At 36.9% G+C, this 18,887-nt stretch overlaps 1 protein-coding gene and 1 pseudogene across 1 annotated transcript; both read left to right on the top strand.

Moving 5' to 3' along the window:
* The first annotated feature begins 4,773 nt into the window (after positions 1-4,773).
* LOC113359942 (cyclin-D4-1-like) lies at positions 4,774-12,668 on the top strand. The gene is made up of 6 exons (XM_026603499.1): positions 4,774-4,878; positions 9,675-9,869; positions 10,024-10,110; positions 10,265-10,360; positions 10,478-10,678; positions 12,606-12,668. Exons 1-6 carry the CDS (start codon positions 4,774-4,776, stop codon positions 12,666-12,668), a joined length of 747 nt encoding a protein of 248 aa, XP_026459284.1.
* Positions 12,669-16,449: 3,781 nt separating this feature from the next.
* On the top strand, positions 16,450-18,321 carry LOC113359940 (annotated as a pseudogene).
* The last annotated feature ends 566 nt before the right edge of the window (positions 18,322-18,887 follow it).

Genomic DNA, 18,887 nt, shown 5'->3' with positions numbered 1-18,887 from the left:
CTTCATTCGCTCCCTTTATATGTATTCAAAAACAATTGCACATTAACTCTCTTATATGTAGATGAATAACACAATTACAAAATTAAATACTCACCACTAGTGTCAGAAAGGAAGTAGCATCTCTACTGTCGACTTGAGAAGAAGAAGAGGTGGATGCTCTGTTGGTTCTCCTACCCGGAGTCGGATCTACCCATATCACCCTACCATGGGAGAAGCCTTCATACCATTCGACGTAATCCGGTGTTGCCTCATGACCTTCATCCGCATGCACCCACCATGAGATGTCTACAAGCCTAGAGTGTCTATCATTCCAATGCTTGACATCAACTTCAGGTTCATAAGCCACCTTTATACCCGCTTCATCAGCCTCGCACTTTTCCAACTTGTGCTTGAACGGAGGTACATAATCCTCATCGGGTGAATCTTGAATAAAACCAAGTTGACGACATCGGGTAATACACGAAAAACCGTTAGGGTGAAACAAAGGGCCATGGTAATACACGACATCTTCCATTGCGCCAACTCTATTATTCTTGTATGGATTGAAGACTACCTCTTTAGCCGTGATGTTGTCAAGTTTTTGACGCATTTGTATCAACGCATCAGTTTGTTCCCTATCTTGAGAACCAGTGAACAAGTATTTGGTTCCCGTTGGACTACCTTTGCTCCATTTTGGGTTGAGTTCCACATCTTCATTATCTTTGATCAGTGATGGGAAATTATCATAAATCCACACCTATAGCAACCAATGAAATAAACATAAATAATTCAATTTTTAAAATGTACAAAAATAAGAAAACTTTCATCAATCCAAATACCTGGATTAGAGCCAAATTCCCATTAATTTGAGAAGTTAGTTTGCGAGATCCCTGAGAAAGCTGACCATTCAGGTGTGCAATTATGGCAGTCCCCCAAGAGTACTTGCTCACATCTTCCAAAGGATCCAAAAGCTGAAGAAGGTTGGCGCTCACCCGGTTACCTTTGCTGTCAGGAAATATAACCAATGCAAGGACATACAACAAATACCCAGCCGCCGCATAGCGACATTCCATATCAGAGAGACCTCCTTCTTTTTCCTTATTTTCTGTCCCAGAAAACATGTTCCTAATATCTACAAGTTTGAACTCTTTTTTCGGGTACTTAGGTCCCTTCTCGAAAATCCCATTAGTCTTCTCGGAATCCCATCCAAACAAGTTCTTGGTCCATGTATAGATGTCTTCCCAACTAGGCATTCTCTTGAACTTCTCACCGGTTGGTTTTCCTTCGACCTGCAACCCTAATATCTATTCTGCGTCATCAGGAGTTATCGCCATCTCACCAAAAGGAAGTTGGAATGTGTCGACTTCAGAGTGATACCTTTCACAGAAACTAGATACTACGACCTTGTCATACGCAATCACAGAGTTCAGAACGACATTGTACAAACCTGAGTTTTCAACCAAATCTCTAACTCTTGCACATTCACCTTCTAGCGGCCACAAATCCATTTTCTTGAAAGAAGATTGGTGCCGAAAAAGACGTGCGACATCCTTATGATCCTACAAAACATAAACAAACACGTATTTAAAAAACAAAACATAAACAAGTTAACACCAACTAATCAAATAGCAAACAAATTTTGGATTCTTACGATTGTATCACTAATGCAATGTCCCACGATCCAGGATATCCAAATAGAACTTTGCCCCCATCTCTAGGTTCTCCTCTAAGTTTACCACCTCGAAGAGGAGGCAACATCAAATGAGTAGCGGGAACGTGTCTCACACTGGGTGCAATATCTGTTCCATCCTTCTTAACCCTCTTTACCGGATTTTTCGCCTTTGCATTCTCCTCCTCATCCTCAACAGTGGTTTTACCATCATCACCACCTTCATCCTTTTCATCATCATTACCTTCATTCTCTTCCTCCTCATCATCATTATCATCACCGCCATTATTACCTTTATGTTGTCCCTCCTCATTACCATCATCCTCATCATCACCACTACCATTACCTTCACCCTCTTCTTGATCTTCTTCTTGTTCCTCTTCTTCTTCTTGAATCTCTTCTTCTTGTATATCATGTTCTACACCCTGTTCCTCTTCTACTTGCTCTTCTTCTTGTTCATCTTCTTCTTCAGCACTAGTGTTAGCTGAAACAACAGGAGTGTCTGATTCTGACGAATCAGACAACTCATTACCTTTGTCTCTTGGTTCGGTGATAGAAAATGATGCCTCACTCGGCCTTCTTCCACGCAATGGAACGACAAGTAAGTAGTTATCGTTGCGGGGAGGTTTCGAAGGAGGAGTTATCGTGATTTCAACCTTGTCTTTCGTTTTCTTGTCACTACATTCCAAACATGAATTCTTTTTTATAAGACATCAACTTTATCTCTATCAGTTAAAGAGTCGTCAATGATATGCTCTAACAAACTAACGACTCTTCATTACAAGCTAACGACTGTAATTTATAAGGTAACGACTCTTTGCAAAAATTGGACAGTGAGGATGATTTTGGTCCTTAAAGGGTCGTTAAAGATTAAACTTGGGTCGTCAAACAAGTAACTGCCGACCCTATAAAAGAGATGACGACTCTAGGGATTATAGATTACTGACGACTCTAGTCTAGGGATTATATACTACTGACGACTCTATCGTTTTCTCCAACAGAAGGCAGTTCAAGTTCAACCCAGAGTCGTTACGCACTAATTTGGGGTCGTCAAACTATAGTCGTCATCTTCAACCTAATATGGCGACGACTCTATTCTAGGGCACAAAAGGTCGAAGTAGCAGAACAAGGGTCGTCATATTTACACTAACAGGTTAACGATTTTTCATAGAAAAAGCATGCAATGTAAGAGTCGTTAGGGTATTATTTCTTCGACGCTAACGACTCTCACTCTGTAACTTCTATTTTTCAGTTACCAATCTCGATTACACAATCAAAAAACAACTAAAACATCGAATAGGAGGCGAGTTTAAGTTCACGTACCCTCTAATTGGAGTCATTCCCTTTTTGGGTTTCGATTTGCTTGCTTCAGGAGCTCTTCGCACGTACACCTTTGGATTCACCGTATATACAAGATTAGGAATTTGAAGTGCTTTGCGAGCGGTTTGCTTTGTTTTAGCCATATTTGTAGAAGAAGTTAATTGTCGATTAAAGTTTTATCACCGACGATTACGCGATGAATCGGTTCGAAGAATTTTCCTCGGTGGAGGTGGAGTCGTTAATGGTGGAGGTGGAGAAGAGAAAGGGAGGAGAGGAAGATGAAGATAAAAGAGAAACTGATTTTCTCTTTGATTTAATTAGGGTATATAGATTAGGGACCTTAATTAGTAATTAATTAGTGAAACTGATTTTCAATTAATAAAAGATAAAATAGTATATTCATATTGCGATATTTACGCCCCTAAAAATTTTTGGGGGCAAACAAAATTTCATTGCCCCCAATTGTAAGTTATGGCCCCCAATTAAATTAGGATATATATCGGTCTCCGTAGACTTGCTGTAGTGAGTTTCAACTTTCGAGGATGCAGGCTTCAGTACACATTTTTCAAACATTTGGTTGTACTCTTATGTTCTTTTGGGTAGTATTGCGGAGCTGTCCAAACGTCGTGTTTTCATACCTTGTTGGCAGTTGAGATTACGTCACATTATAAAGTATATGACTGTCAACTTGCGCTCAGAATTCAGATCTCAATGCGAAGTTGCCATCTACTATAATCTAAACTTTTGAGAAATCCATGGATCTTCTTGTTTTTTAGCTTCACCCGTCCAAGAGTCTTACTGTATTATTTAAGCTTCATTAATCATTTCCCTGAATCTGTGTCTCCTCTTGTCTTGTGTTTTCATTCCCTTACAAAAGCTCTTTTTTTCTGGAAGAATCGGTAGGTGAACTGTTCATACACGCTCCATGGCCTTCATGAACAACAACAATCTTGTTGGCGAGAACGAAGTAGTAGAACAGCTGTTGGGATATATGTTTTAAAATAATTCTTTTTATATTTATATCAACAATTCGAGCTTGGCCCAGTGATTAAGTATTTTGGCTCGGAGGGTTAGGTCTCAGGATCGAATCCCTCATCCTATTATTGTATATATATTATATTAGTCCGGGAGCGGGGTCTTGGGAGGTCTCTTGAATTTGGAAAGTATTTTTTGCTCTTTTTAAAAGATTTTTTCAAACCGTTTTTACTGCATTTAATTATGTTTTAATTGCGCGAATTATGGCATGATTTATTTGCCCGTTTTTTTACTGTTTCGAATAGAATTTTAACTGCAGCAATTAATCCAATTTATTCTCCATTAATTTGCATTGACTGCCTGGTTATAAAAACAGTTTTGAGAACAGAAAGAAAATATAAATGTTACACGATTATTTTATAAGAATCAAGAGACCAAAAATACTGAGCAAGAATAGAGAGAGTAGAAGTGATCGATTTCTCATTGTGTGCATGAGAGATCGAAAGAAAGTTTTTCTCGACTGTTTTATCCTGGGGGCATTGTGACGGAGAAAGAACTGCTTGCACAAAATTCAAGGCAGATCCACGAAACGTCCTAAAGAGAGCGAGCTGGTCGTGACTCAGCCGTCACTTTGTTTTGTGTTCTAATCTTTGTTTTGCATGTGTGAAATCAACAACTGTTCCAACAATTTTAGGACGTATCCTGCTGCCATGGGATCTGAAAAGAAAACCGTTGCTGATATCAACAAGCCGTTCAAGTTTGAAGGACTTCATTTCAGAAGATGGAAGCTAAAGTTGTTTTTCTACCTCAAACTGATGAAGTTGCACATGATGGTGACCTCCATCAAACCAGCTAATCCACAAGATGAAGAAGCTGCGAAGAAAGCAACTCCAGCCGCAACAAGTGCAACTCCTCAACCAACCGAAGAACCTGTTGTGACCCAAACTGCTGAAGAAAAAAAAAAGCCTATGACAAATGGATTGATAATGATTTTGATTGCAAAAACTATATTTTGAATGCTTTTTCTGACGATCTATATGAATACTAATCCACATTTGATACTGCTAAAGATGTGTGGGATACCTTACAGAAAAAATACGACACCGAAGAAGCCAAATCGAAGAAATATGTTGTAAGCCGCTACCTGAGATATCAAATGGTGGATGAAAAATCAGTCGTTTCTCAGGCTCATGAACTTCAGAAAATAGCTCATGAAATTATGACAAAAGGTATGAAAACTGATGAACAATTTCAAGTATCTGTACTGATTGATAAATTACCCCCATCTTGGAAATATTTTCGTAATGCTTTGCGTCATAAAACTAAGGAATTTTCTCTTGAAAGTTTGATTGTTAAGCTCAGGGTTGAAGAGGAAGCACAAAAACAAGACAGAAAGGAAGAGATTCTTATCGTTTCCAATAATAAGAATCAGACTCAACCGAGTTTGAAACCTAAGAAAAAACCGATGAAACCTGACCAGAACCAAAGGAAAGGAAAACCTAATCAAAACAAGAACCCACACCCATCAAGGAAATTTCAGAATTCTGATTATGAGTTCCTTTGTTATGCCTGTGGTAAACCAAACCACATGGCTAGGGATTGCAGGAATAATAATGGAAAGAATAACGCTTAAGCTAATGCTGCTGAAAGCGTTATAATTGCCACAGTTTCTGATCCAGAGATTCACATGGTTGGTGGAACCGATGGGTGGTGGATAGACAGTGGTGCTTCACGCCATTGTTGTTTTGATAGGTCCCTACTTAAGAGCTATGCAGAAATCAAGGATAAGAAAGTGTTGTTGGGAGACTCCCATACCACTATTGTGAAAGGTTCTGGTACGGTAGAACTGAAGTTTACTTCTAGGAAGACAATTATGCTGAAAGATGTCCTCCACACTCGAGAAATGAGAAAGAATCTTGTTTCTGGCTATCTTCTCAACAAGGCTGGATTGTATCAAACTATTGGATCTGATGTTTACATAATTACTAAAAACAGAGTGTTTGTAGGAAAAGGTTATGCTGCTGATGAAATGTTTAAGCTTAATGTTGAAATGAATAAAATTGCATCTTCTTCTTATATGATGTGTACTTTTAATGTTTGCCATGCTAGACTTTGTCATGTGAACAGTAGATCAGTAGATACCATGAGCAAGCAAGGTCTTATTCCAAAAATATCCACGCATGATTTTGAAAAGTGTGAATCTTGTAGTCAAGCAAAAATAACCAAGAGTTCCCATAAATCTGTTGTTAGAGAATCCGAGCCTTTAGAGTTAGTGCATTCTGATTTGTGTGAATATGAAGGCATACTAACTAGAAATGGAAAAAGATATGTCATGACTTTTATTGATGATTATTCTAATTATACCTATGTTTACTTGCTAAGTCATAATAATGAAGCTATCGAAAAATTTAAGGTTTTTATTGCTGAAGTTGAAAATCAATTTGGTAGGAAAATTAAGATATTTCATAGTGAGAGAGGAACTAAATATGATTCTAAACCATTCACTGAAATATATGAATCTTCTGGAATTATACATGAAAAAACTGCTCCTTATAACCATGAAATGAAAGGAAAAGCTGAAAGAAAGAATCGTACTTTTACTACTCTTGTGACTGCATGTTTACTGAGTTATGGTGCTGGCCCTTATTGGTGGGGAGAAATTTTGTTGACTGTTTGTTATGTTTTGAATCGTGTTACAAATTCAAAAACTAAAATTTCACCGTATGATCTTTGGATTTCTTAAACAAAAAACCAAATGTATCTTATTTTAAAGTATGGGGTTGTTTGGCTTATGTTCGTATTCCTGATCCTAAAAGATCAAAGCTAGCTAGTAAAGCTTATGAATGTGTTTTTATTGGGTATGCTCAAAACAGTAAAGATTATAGATTTTTTGATATGAATAATACGATTATTATTGAATCTATTGATGCTGATTTATTTGAAGATAAATTTCCTTTTAAATCTAAAATAGTGGGGGTTCTCTACCTAGTACAAGTTCTGAATTTAGAATAGAAGAACCTAGAACTGCAGAAACTAGAGACGCTGAAATTGAACCTAGGCGTAGAAAAAGGGCTAGGATTGCGACAGACTACGGTTCTGACTTTGAAGTTTCTAGTCTTCAAGAGGCACTTAACTCTTCTGAATCCGGTTTTTGGCAAGAAGACATAGATAATGAAATGGACTCCCATAATCTAAATGGAAATTGGCACCTAGCATATTTACCCGCCTGATTGCAAAGCAATAGGTTTTAAATGGGTACTTAAAAGGAAGTTGAACCCTGATGGTTCAGTAGACAAACACAAAGCTAGGTTGGTAGCTAAAAGATTTAGACAAAGAAAAGATGTAGATTTCTTTGATACTTATTCTCCTATTACAAGATTGACTTTTATTCGTGTTTTGATTGTTGTTGCTGCTGTGCATAATCTTGTTGTTCATCAAATGGATGTTAAAACAGCTTTTTTGAATGGTGAATTAGAAGAAGAAATTTACATGGAACAACCTGAAGGTTTTGTTGTTGCTGGTCAAGAACATAAAGTGTGTAAGTTAGATAAGTCACCGTATGGTATGAAACAAGCTCCTAAGCAATGGCATGAAAAATTTGATAACTTGATGATTTCACATGGTTTCAGAATTAATGAAAGTGACAAATGCATATACTGTAAGTTTGAAAACAATGCATGCATCATGATTTGTTTGTATGTGGATGATTTGCTGATTTTTGGTTCAAACTTGTCTGTGGTTGAAGAAACTAAGAATATGCTTAAGTCTAATTTTGAAATGAAAGATTTGGGTGAAGCTAGTGTAATTCTGGGAATTAAGATTACTAGAACTAATGATGGAATTTCTTTGGATCAGTCTCATTATATTGAAAAGATTTTAAAGAAGTACAACTATTTCGATTGTAAACTTGTGAGTACTCCTTTTGATGCTAGTGTTAAACTGTTTAAGAGTACTGGTGATAGCGTTAGACAATCTGAATATTCTAGCATAATTGGTAGTCTTCGTTATACAACTGATTGTACCAGACCAGACATTGCGTATGCAGTGGGGGTTTTATGCAGGTTTACCAGTTGTCCTGGTTTGGAACACTGTAATGCAGTTGAGAGGGTTATGCGGTACCTTAAAAAGACCGTTAACCTAGGATTACACTATAAGAGGTTTCCTGCAGTCCTTGAAGGATCTCTTTCAGATGAATCCAAAGCCACTGGTGGATATTTGTTTAATATTGCTGGTGGCGCTGTGTCTTGGAAGTCAAAGAAACAGACAATTCTGGCTCAATCTACGATGGAGTCTGAATTGATAGCACTAGCAGCAACTAGTGAAGAATCAGGATGGTTGAGAAACTTACTTTCTCAAATTCCTGTATGGGATAAACCGATACCAGCTATTATGATCAATTGTGATAGTACCGCGGCTATTGCAAAAATACAAAACTGTTTTTATAAAGGTAAGAATCGACAAATGCGTCAAAAGCACAGCACAGTCAGAGAATTTCTCACAACTAGTGTTGTACGTGTGGATCATATTAGGTCCGAAGAGAACTTAGCTGATTCTTTGACGAAAGGATTAGCTAGAGAAAAGGTATTATATACCTCTAAAGGCATGGGACTTTTTCCCACTAGAAGTTGAGTCATTTTGTGATGGATACCCACCTAGAAATAGGTTCAAAGGGAATAACGATTCACAAATGATATGGAGATAGAATCATGCACCTTTCCTATGGCATGATATCCTGAAGAGAGTTAAGGTTGAGTTTTTTTAACTCTTAATGAAGTCTATAGCTCTGTATAGAGTGGGGTACCAAACTACATGAGTACCTTTGATAGACTCACCTATGTGAATGAGAAAGTGTGTCCGCTTTCTATGAGAACATAGGCAGTTCTCTAGAAGATTCATTGAAACGGGATAAGCACAGGGCCGTAATGTGCTGGCATTTAAGACTTTACTCTCAGTGTAGTTGTGTGTGTGTTAAGTAATTTGTTCTCTCCATAGAGTTCAAAGAATCGTGTTCACTCTGTGTCAGAGTTTAGAGAATTTAACACTATGTAAAGGTTCAAAATCGAAAGATACCTTTGCTTATGCACATAACTATACGGATCTCGCTCAATGATTTAAAAAAATATAAGTGAGGGATTGTTGGGATATATGTTTTAAAATAATTTTTTTGTACATTTATATAAACAATTCGAGCTTGGCCCAGTGGTTAAGTATTTTGGGTCCGGAGGGTTAGGTCTCAGGATCGAATCCCTCACCCTATTATTGTATATATATTTATATATATTATATTAGTCTCGGAGCGGGGTCTTGGGAGGTCTCTTGAATTTGGAAAGTATTTTTTGCTGTTTTTTGACTGTTTCGAATGGAATTTTAACTGCAGCAATTAATCCAATTTATTCTCCATTAATTTGCATTGACTTCCTGGTTATAAAAACATTTTTGAGAACAGAAAGAAAATATAAGTTTTACACGATTGTTTTCTAAGAATCAAGAGACCAAAAATACTGAGAAAGAATAGAGAGAGTAGAAGTGACCGATTTCTCATTGTGTGCATAAGAGATCGAAAGAGAGTTTTTCTTGACTGTTTTATCCTGGGGGCGTTGTGACTGAGAAAGAACTGCTTGCACAAAATTCTAGGCAGAGCCACGAAACGTCCTAAAGAGAACGACCTGATCGTGACTCAGCCGTCACTTTATTTTGTGTTCTAATCTTTGTTTTGCAGGTGTGAAATCAGCAACTGTTCCAACAACAGCAAGATCAAATCAGTAGTTTTTCTCATGGTTTGTTAGTTGATGATGATGAGGAAGAAGTGGCCATGTTATTTGAGATGGAAAACATGCACTTGCCAAGAGAAGATTACTTGATGAGATTACAGAATGGGGACTTGGATCCCACTCACAGGAGAGATTCCATTCACTGGATAGCCAAGGTACGTTGTACATAAGCCGTCCTGAGAGGTTCTGCTATCATATTAGCAGTTAGCACATCTAAATGTTCAGACCAGTTTTAACAAAAAGACTAACATCAACGACATTTTGGGCCGATGTCAGTTATCTATCTTATAAGTTTTACATGTTCAACAGGTTATTGACTACTACGACTTTGGACCATTGAGTGCCTATTTATCTGCAAATTATTTGGATCGATTCGTCTCCGTCAATCAACTTCCTGTGAGCGCATTCTTCTTTACTAATTGTACTTTAAATGTTCATTCTACATTTTCATATTTCACGGTGTCAATCTTTAGTTATGGCTTCTTGGCCATATGGACTGGTTTTTATGTTCTTATCAACTAACCGTCTAGTTATGGTGATGAATATGCAGGCAAATCCATGTGTGATGCAGTTGTTAGCTGTGACTTGTTTGTCTCTGGCTGCTAAAGTGGAGGAAACGCGACGCCCCCCATCTTTGTATCTACAGGTTAGGAATCAAAAAGATTACAGAATTTGCCTGCAACACAACTTATTTTTCATTTCTCTGGCAGCGTATTTCTTTTGGATACCTGAATGCTAATTCTGATGAAAACGCGCGGTACAGGCTTGTGAACCAAAATTCACATTTCAAGTGACAACAATAAAAAGAATGGATCTTTTAGTGTTGAGCACATTGAACTGGAGAATGGTATCAGTGACACCTTTCTCATTCATAGACTACTTCCTTATAAAGATCAATGGACATAAGCCTTCGAGAACTTTGATCTCAGCATCAGTTCAACTTGTAGGTGCTACTGTAGGAGAGGTACCGGAGATCATTGGTGCTTGTGATGGAGAGCCTGTGAGACTGACACACTTGTCCCAAGTAATTTCCACCCATGGATGAAGGTTTGCAAAAGCAGGAATATTTAGATCTTCAATAACCTCCATTACCTATTCCCAGCAATACTTGGTACTTTGTATAATTTCTTTGCAATATACTACATCCTTTTCGGTTGGAAAGGCTTTCGAGACAACAGGTTTTCCCACAAACTCTCCACATGGTCTGGAAATTCTACATTGTTCTGGCCATGGACTAACCAAAGGTGCTTCTGCGGGAGAAATATATAGCTATCAATATCCCTCGCACCACTTACACTAATAAAAACCCATGCACAAACAACAATGGAAAGAGCAACAACAAATCTAACATTAACAAGCTTCGCCATATGTTAATTTGTTTCATGTTCTTTAGTTATTTTTTCCTTATGTTATTTGGAATATCTCAATTGTTTGACACAACTTCTTGTGACAAAGACTTTGCCTAGCCAAAAGGATGTTACATGTTGCCGTGAAATTATTCAAACCGGTAAGGATTGTTGGGAAAAGACAAAGGCAATCCTTCAAGATCCATGGGCAGAAAATATTTGGAACAAATGTGTCATTGTTACCAACTAAATAGTGAATTATATTATGTAAAAGCATAATAATATGGTCATTTGTATCAGCGTTTGAAAAAATTGGATTGAAATTAACCGTGGACGATTCAGTGTATACAACTTCCAAAAAAATCTTATCTTACTCAAACACTCAATTTCGAAGATATGTGCATTCCTAATAATAACTTTCGCTTAAGGACCGAACTACCCAATATTATGTGAGTCGTAAAAATTGAGCTAGAATTAGAAATTTAGGTGAAAATGGAAAACGCTTAAAGATGAAAAAGATAAACATAGTACACTTAATTCCTCGTGTCGACTGGGATTTGTTTATTTTCTTCAAATTTTCACACTTTCGAAACAACACTTTATGAATATTCTCAAAGATATGAAGCATGGATACGTCAACATTGATGATGTATCCGTATCGAATAATCTATATTTACGGAAATGGTAGGAGATAATTGGGGGATACTTCTCATATATTTAAAGAATCAATACTTTATTCAGTTCGACATATATCAGGATGCAGACGAGCACGCCATAGGCTATTCTGTGGCAAAAGACCCGACTGTCATGAAACAGCCCGGCGGGTATCTATTTTGATGGAAAACGACCCAATAATCATGGTCTGCGACCGCCTTGGTCTTCTAAATTTCTCTGTATTCCATTGTCTCGGGCATCTAAGATATGTTTTGTCGTTTTAGGAAAGTTTTGTTTTGCTAATAACTTGTTCGTTATGAATCCGTTTGAGTCGTCGTTTGTGGCCCGCAGTTTCTTTTGATAAGTACTTTAACTATTTAGGAAAATTTAAAATTTTCCAAAAATAGCAAATTCCGAGTTTGAGTCGGTTTTGGGTTGTTTTCATCCTCTCTTGTCGCACAAGTTAGGGTCTTAAGAGCCTTCCAGTTATTGTTTTGGACAATTGATTTGATTAGTAAAATGTATTTTATTGAACTTGGTCAAGTTTAGTTCTGATTTTTATTTATAGTCGGGAAACCGAGATCTAAATAATTATCTCTGTTCATAGTCGTTATTCCTAGGAATAATTCGAGGTCTGAACAAACTATCCATTTTTATTTCTTTTCAATATATCCTCTGCACTAACTCGCCATGTTTTTTTTCCTCTCAATACAATACAAATATTTGTGTTGATCATATACTTCTTTAAACTACTAGACATAGTGATTAGTTCATTAATGATAAAGAGACGTAAAAGTAAAAGATATATGTCTGAAAAGCAAAAAATATATGAAGAGAAAATAAAATGGGAGATGAATCTATACTACCGTATCCCGTGCCCCTATTTTCTAGGACTTGACTAGTCCCCGTGTTCATGTCGGTGCTTCACAGGGTATAACTGGCATCCGCAAATAAGTGATCAATAACACACATGCACGGGAAACCAACAACTAAGCCTATACATGCATGGGAAAACTACATCACTAAAGCGAGGAAGAGATTATTTAGGAGCGAAAGGCTTCGAACCTCTAACCTCAACCATGAGTGTGAGCCTATCTTGGGGCTTGACTAACCATATTATCTAATTTCTTCTAACAATATGAGTTTAGTTATTTTTTTAATAGAATTCAATGTTTTTGGTTACGAAACATCCATAGTTAAGTTCAAGTAAAAATAGAATTATCAATAACAGACATGCACATCAAAAACGTTATAAGAAATTAATATTAATTAAAAGAAACAGTTTTAGACTAGTACCTTTATTTTTGTCTATACTAGTTTGTGTATAAATACGAATAACACAATCCACCTAAATATCAAATAATTGAGATATTCCAAATAGCATAAGGAGAAAATAATTAAAGAACAGGAAACAAATTAACATATGACGAAGCTTGTTAATGTTAGATTTGTTGTTGCTCTTTCCATTGTTGTTTGTGCATCAGTTTTTATTAGTGTAAGTGGTGCGAGGGATATTGATGGCTATAATATTTCTCCCGCAGAAGCACCTTTGGTTAGTCCATGGCCAGAACAATGTAGAATTTCCAGACCATGTGGAGAGTTTGTGGGAAAACTTGTTGTCTCGAAAGCCTTTCCAACCGAAAAGGATGTAGTATATTGCAAAGAAATTGTACAAAGTACCAAGTATTGCTGGGAAAAGGTAATGGAGGTTATTGAAGATCTAAATATTCCTGCTTTTGCAAACCTTCATCCATGGGCGGAAATTACTTGAGACAAGTGTGTCAGTCTCACAGGCTATCCATCACAAGCACCAATGATCACCGGTACCTCTCCTACAGTAGCATCTACATGGCCTGAAAAACGTAGAATTTCTGAATCGAGTTTATACACTTTGACACAACTTCTTGTGACAAAGACTTTGCCTAGACAAAAGGATGTTACATGTTGCCGTGAAATTATTCAAACCGGTAAGGATTGTTGGGAAAAGACAGTGGCAATCCTTCAAGATCCATGGGCAGAAAATATTTGGAACATGTGTCATTGTTACCAACTAAATAGTGAATTATACTATGTAAAAGCATAATAATATGGTCATTTGTATCAGTGTTTGAAAAAATTGGATTGAATTGATTCAAGACTCTTCTCTTAGCCGTGGACGATTCAGTGTATACATCTTCCAAAAAAATCTTATTTTACTCAAACACTCAATTTCGAAGATATGTGCATTCCTAATAATAACTTTCGCTTAAGGACTTAACTACCCAATATTCCGTGAGTGGTAAAAATTGAGCTAGAATTAGAAATTTAGGTGAAAATGGAAAATGCTCAAAGATGAAAAATAGAAACATGGTAAACTTAATTCCTCGTGTCGATTGAGATTTGTTTATTTTCTTCAAATTTTCATACTTTCGAAATAACAGTTTAAGAATATTCTCAAAGATATAAAGCACGGATACGTCAACATTGATGACGTATCCGTATCGGATACTTTATATTTACGGAAATGGTAGGAGATAAATGGGGATACTTCTCATATATTTAAAGAAGCGATACTTTATCAAAGTGTATAAATTAAAAAAAAAAAAAAAAAACAATAATTGTAGGAGAGGTACAGTGACACCATGTATAAGATGATTGTTTTTAACATGAATTAGGTACCTAGGGAAAGATTACATCACCATAATGAACTGGTATGGAGACAAGGGGTCACCTTGCCTCAGGCCCCTTGTTGGTCTGTAAGCTTTGCATGGAGAACTATTTAACATAATTCAAATGCTAGTGGTGCTAATGCATTGGTGAATTAATTAGATCACACCAGTGATCAGAGAAACCAAAAGCACTAAGAATATCTCTAAGAAAAAACCATTCTACTCTATCAAAGGCGTTAGACATGTCTAGTTTAAGGCCCATGACTCCCCATTCATCTTTTTTAGTGGACTAGTTCATGAACAATAATGACATTATCATGGATATGTGTGCCCGGATCATAAGCTACCTGAAAATGACTAATCATTTTACTCAATAATGGTTTCATTCTATTAACCATTATTTTGGAAATGATTTTATAATTAGATTTACACAAAGAGATGGGTCTAAACTCATATGGACTCGAAGGATTATTATTCCTAGGGATTAAAGTGAGAAAGGTATGATTCATCTCCTTTCAGAGACGTTTAAAATCGAAGAAACTGTTGACAGTTTTCCAAACATCCTTTATTAGAAGGTCAATATTTCTCTTTGTAAAACCCATGTGGTAAACCATCTGGCTCTCGGGCTGTCCAAGGGTCATTTCGTTTATAGTATCTAAGCAAGTTTAAATTATCACTACTAAAAATGCAAGAGTCTGTACAGTTGAGAATTTTATGATTTCTAAAGGGATTTGAAGTAGTCCCTATAGAGCTAAAATGATTTACTAAAAAAGGTTTCGAGATCAACTTTGTCATTAATCCACTACCCATTATTTAATTGATTGTATTTATATTTAATAGAGGATAAATTAGCAGTTTCATCAAATTTAGACACTCCTTATCCTTCTCTATTAGGTAGATGAAGTAATCTATAGTCTCAAAAAATGTGCCAGTGTGCCTAGGCTCCAAACTAGCCAGGTAGAATAAGGCGCAATTCAAACCAATTGTGGTTTTAGCCACAATTTCAAATGCCACTCGATTAAACTTGGCATTTTCATTTTGCAATTTTTCCCAAAAGCCAACTTAAGCTATTGCAATCATTTTCTAAGTAATATTTTCGAAAACATTTGACTTTGATATGTATGGATAGTCACAGCTCAAGTCAATGCTAATTAATTAATTTCTATAAATAGTTGAAAAATTAAATAAAAGTTGCTCAGCTCTGGACCTCTGGTGCTGCTGCATCCGGTCGAGATCCCCATATTCAGGATTCTAGGCTGCAGCGTATATTCCTCGTGATGTCATGGGTCGATGGTATTTAAACGAAAAGTCTATAAATTGGACGACTAGCATAGTCCAGACATAGGACAATTAATTCGGACTTTTGATCATTCTCATTTTCACCCCACTATCAATCCCAATGCTAGAATCATTCCCCTCTTGACCGTTAAGATTGTGACATCTATTGTCCAAATTTTGGATTAGACCCTGCTGGAGCTGTAGCAAGGTCGGTATTTAAATGAAGCCAACATTATGACTGCCAACTTATCCATTCGGAACTCAGATCTCAAGGCAAGCCAGTTTTGTTTTCATCTTAAAATCTAAATTTCTGAGAAATCTATGGATCTTCTTGTTTTTGATGCAGTTTGGACTGATTTCTAAATGTCCAGTGTGACACAATAGTCACAGCTCAAGCCAATGCTCTTGAGGTACCGTGACTGCCATCATATATCTTGCCAAGAATCAAGATCCCCTATTCAAGGACGGTCACTGAAAAGATGAATAGAAAAACAGTGGCAGCGAGACATCGGTCACCAATTGGCTCCCTGTGCTGCACAAAGCCCTATTTTCACTATTAAACTCATTGGTATATACTAGTACTTTTTATTTCTTGTCTGCATACTAAGAATCTCGGCCTGCAATCCGATGAAAATCATTAATTATGGCAGTCTCCTTAGACTTGCAGCGATGAGTTTTAACTTTCGAGGATGCAGGACACGTTTTTTAATCATTTGGTTGTAGTACAGTACTGTAGGGGAATTATCCAATCGTCGTGTTGTCATACCTTGTGGGCATTGGCAGTTCAGTTTACGTCACATTATGAAGTATACGACTGTCAACTTGCATTCAGAATTCAGATCTCAAGGCGCATTGTCATTTTGTTGCCTTCTAATAAATCTGAACTTTTGAGAAATCCATGGATCTTCTTGTTTTTTAGCTTCACCCGTGCAAGAATCTTACTATTATTTAAGCTTCATTAATCATTTCCCTGAATCTATGTCTCCTCTTGTCTTGTGTTTTCATTCCCTTACAAAAGCTCTCTTTTGCCTCCGGGAGAATCAGTAGTTGAACCGTTCATACACAAAAACTCTATAGTAAACTGAACATTGAAGTCCATGGCCCTCATGATCAACAACAATCTTTTTGGCGAGAACGAAGAAGTAGAACAGCAAGATCAAAGCAGTAGGTTTTCTCATGATTTGTTAGTTGATGAGGATGAGTTCTCATTTCGGAGTAGTTATATTGACGAGGAAGAAGTGGCTATGTTATTTGAGAGGGAAAACATGCACTTGCCAAGACAAGATTACTTGATGAGATTACAGAATGGGGACTTGGATCCCACACACAGGAGAGATTCCATTGACTGGATAGCGAAGGTACGTAAGCTGTCCTGAGAGGTTCTATTATCATATAGCAGTTGGCACATCTAAATGTTCAGATCAGTTTTAGCAAAAACACTAGCATCAACAACATTTTGTGCCGATGTCAGTTATCTAATAAGTTTTGCATGTTTAACAGGTTGTTGACTACTACGACTTTGGACCATTGACTGCCTATTTATCTGCAAATTATTTGGATCGATTCGCTTCTGTCAATCAACTTCCTGTGAGCACATTGTCTCTTACTAATTGTACTTCAATTATGTTCATTCAATATTTTCATATTTCATGGTGTCAATCTTTAGTTATGGCTTCTTGGCCATATGGACTGGTTTTATGTTCTTATCATGTACTGGCTAACTCTAAGGGGACATTTCAACTAACCGTTTAGTTATGGTGATGAATATGCAGGAAAATCCATGGGTGATGCAGTTGTTAGCTGTGACCTGTTTGTCTCTGGCTGCTAAAGTGGAGGAAACGCGACGCCCTCCATCTTTGTATCTACAGGTTAGGAATCAAAAAGATTACAGAATCTGCCTGCAACACAACATATTTTTCATTTTTCTGGCAGCGTATTTCTTCTGGATACCTGAATGCTAATTTTGATGAAAACGCGCGGTACAGGTTTGTGAACCAAAATTCACATTTCAAGTGACAACAATAAAAAGAATGGAGCTTTTAGTGTTGAGCACATTGAACTGGAGAATGGTATCAGTGACACCTTTCTCATTCATAGACTACTTCCTTATAAAGATCAATGGACATAAGCCTTCGAGAACTTTGATCTCAGCATCAGTTCAACTTATTTTAAGCTCAATCAGAGGTATGTTGTTGTCTCTTGTTAAAAGTAAAACAAGTTTATCGATGAAATATAGCCGGTTTCATAATGCTCTGGAAATGATTTCAGGAACGGAATTCTTGAACTTTAAGCCTTCGGAAATTGCTGCAGCTATAGCAATCTATGTATCATCTGGAGGAACCCTGGCAGTGGATTATGCATCAACCATATCTTGTTTCATTCAACATGTAAAAAACAAAAAACCTTGCAAATTTCTTCCTTGGAAGCATACGACCAAACTTGTGTATTTTGGGGAACAACTAATTATATTTCATTTTAATTTTTTCTTATGTTTTCTGCAGGAAAATTTGTTAAAATGTATTAACATGATCCAAGAAATGCAAATAGGATATGAGTTTTTACAGAATGAAAGTTCCACACTGTCATCGGTCACTCAAGGCCCTAATGGGGTGTTAGATGCTGCTTGCTGTTTTAACTACTAAGAAAGTGATGACTTTGCTGTTTTAACTGTAGTAGTATAGTCCCCATGCCTACCTCTCATCAGCTGATCTGAGTTTATGTAAAGTGTTGTTGTTGTTTTTTTCTTTTTTTAGAATGACCGAAGTTTATCTCAATCTATATTTCTTTCATAAAGCCTGATAGTATACTATTAGACTTACAAAGACTACAAGACATGACTAAAAAGACAGCAGCTTGAGCTTAGCAAAGCATCAGTTCAATACTGGTTATTATTGTAGAACATCTAGCTAGGGAGTTTCTGTTACCATTCTTGTTTTTGCAAAACTAAGCATATCAAAATGCAAACTTGGAAGTTCTTGAAACCAGGTGTTGGAGCCAATACACACTCACGGATGAAATATGCTTTTGCTACATTCTTATTTGTAGAGAAGATCCAGCAGCTCAGCATAAATGTCTTCATCTTTGAATGGGCTTACCAACGCCTTTCTTACTTGTAATGGGCTCTAATAACGGCACGCGGAAATGCTCGGCAAGAGTAGTGTGGCACCTTTTCCCATGTTTATCTAACGACACAATAGTTAGCTTTTTGTTCTTTGGAAACGGAAAGAAATTTATTAATCAACTGGCC

Source organism: Papaver somniferum, chromosome 3 (assembly GCF_003573695.1).
Source record: "Papaver somniferum cultivar HN1 chromosome 3, ASM357369v1, whole genome shotgun sequence".
Classification (NCBI taxonomy): domain Eukaryota; kingdom Viridiplantae; phylum Streptophyta; class Magnoliopsida; order Ranunculales; family Papaveraceae; genus Papaver; species Papaver somniferum.
The sequence above is the reverse complement of the archived record's forward strand: the minus strand, read 5'-3'. Positions and strand labels throughout refer to the sequence as shown.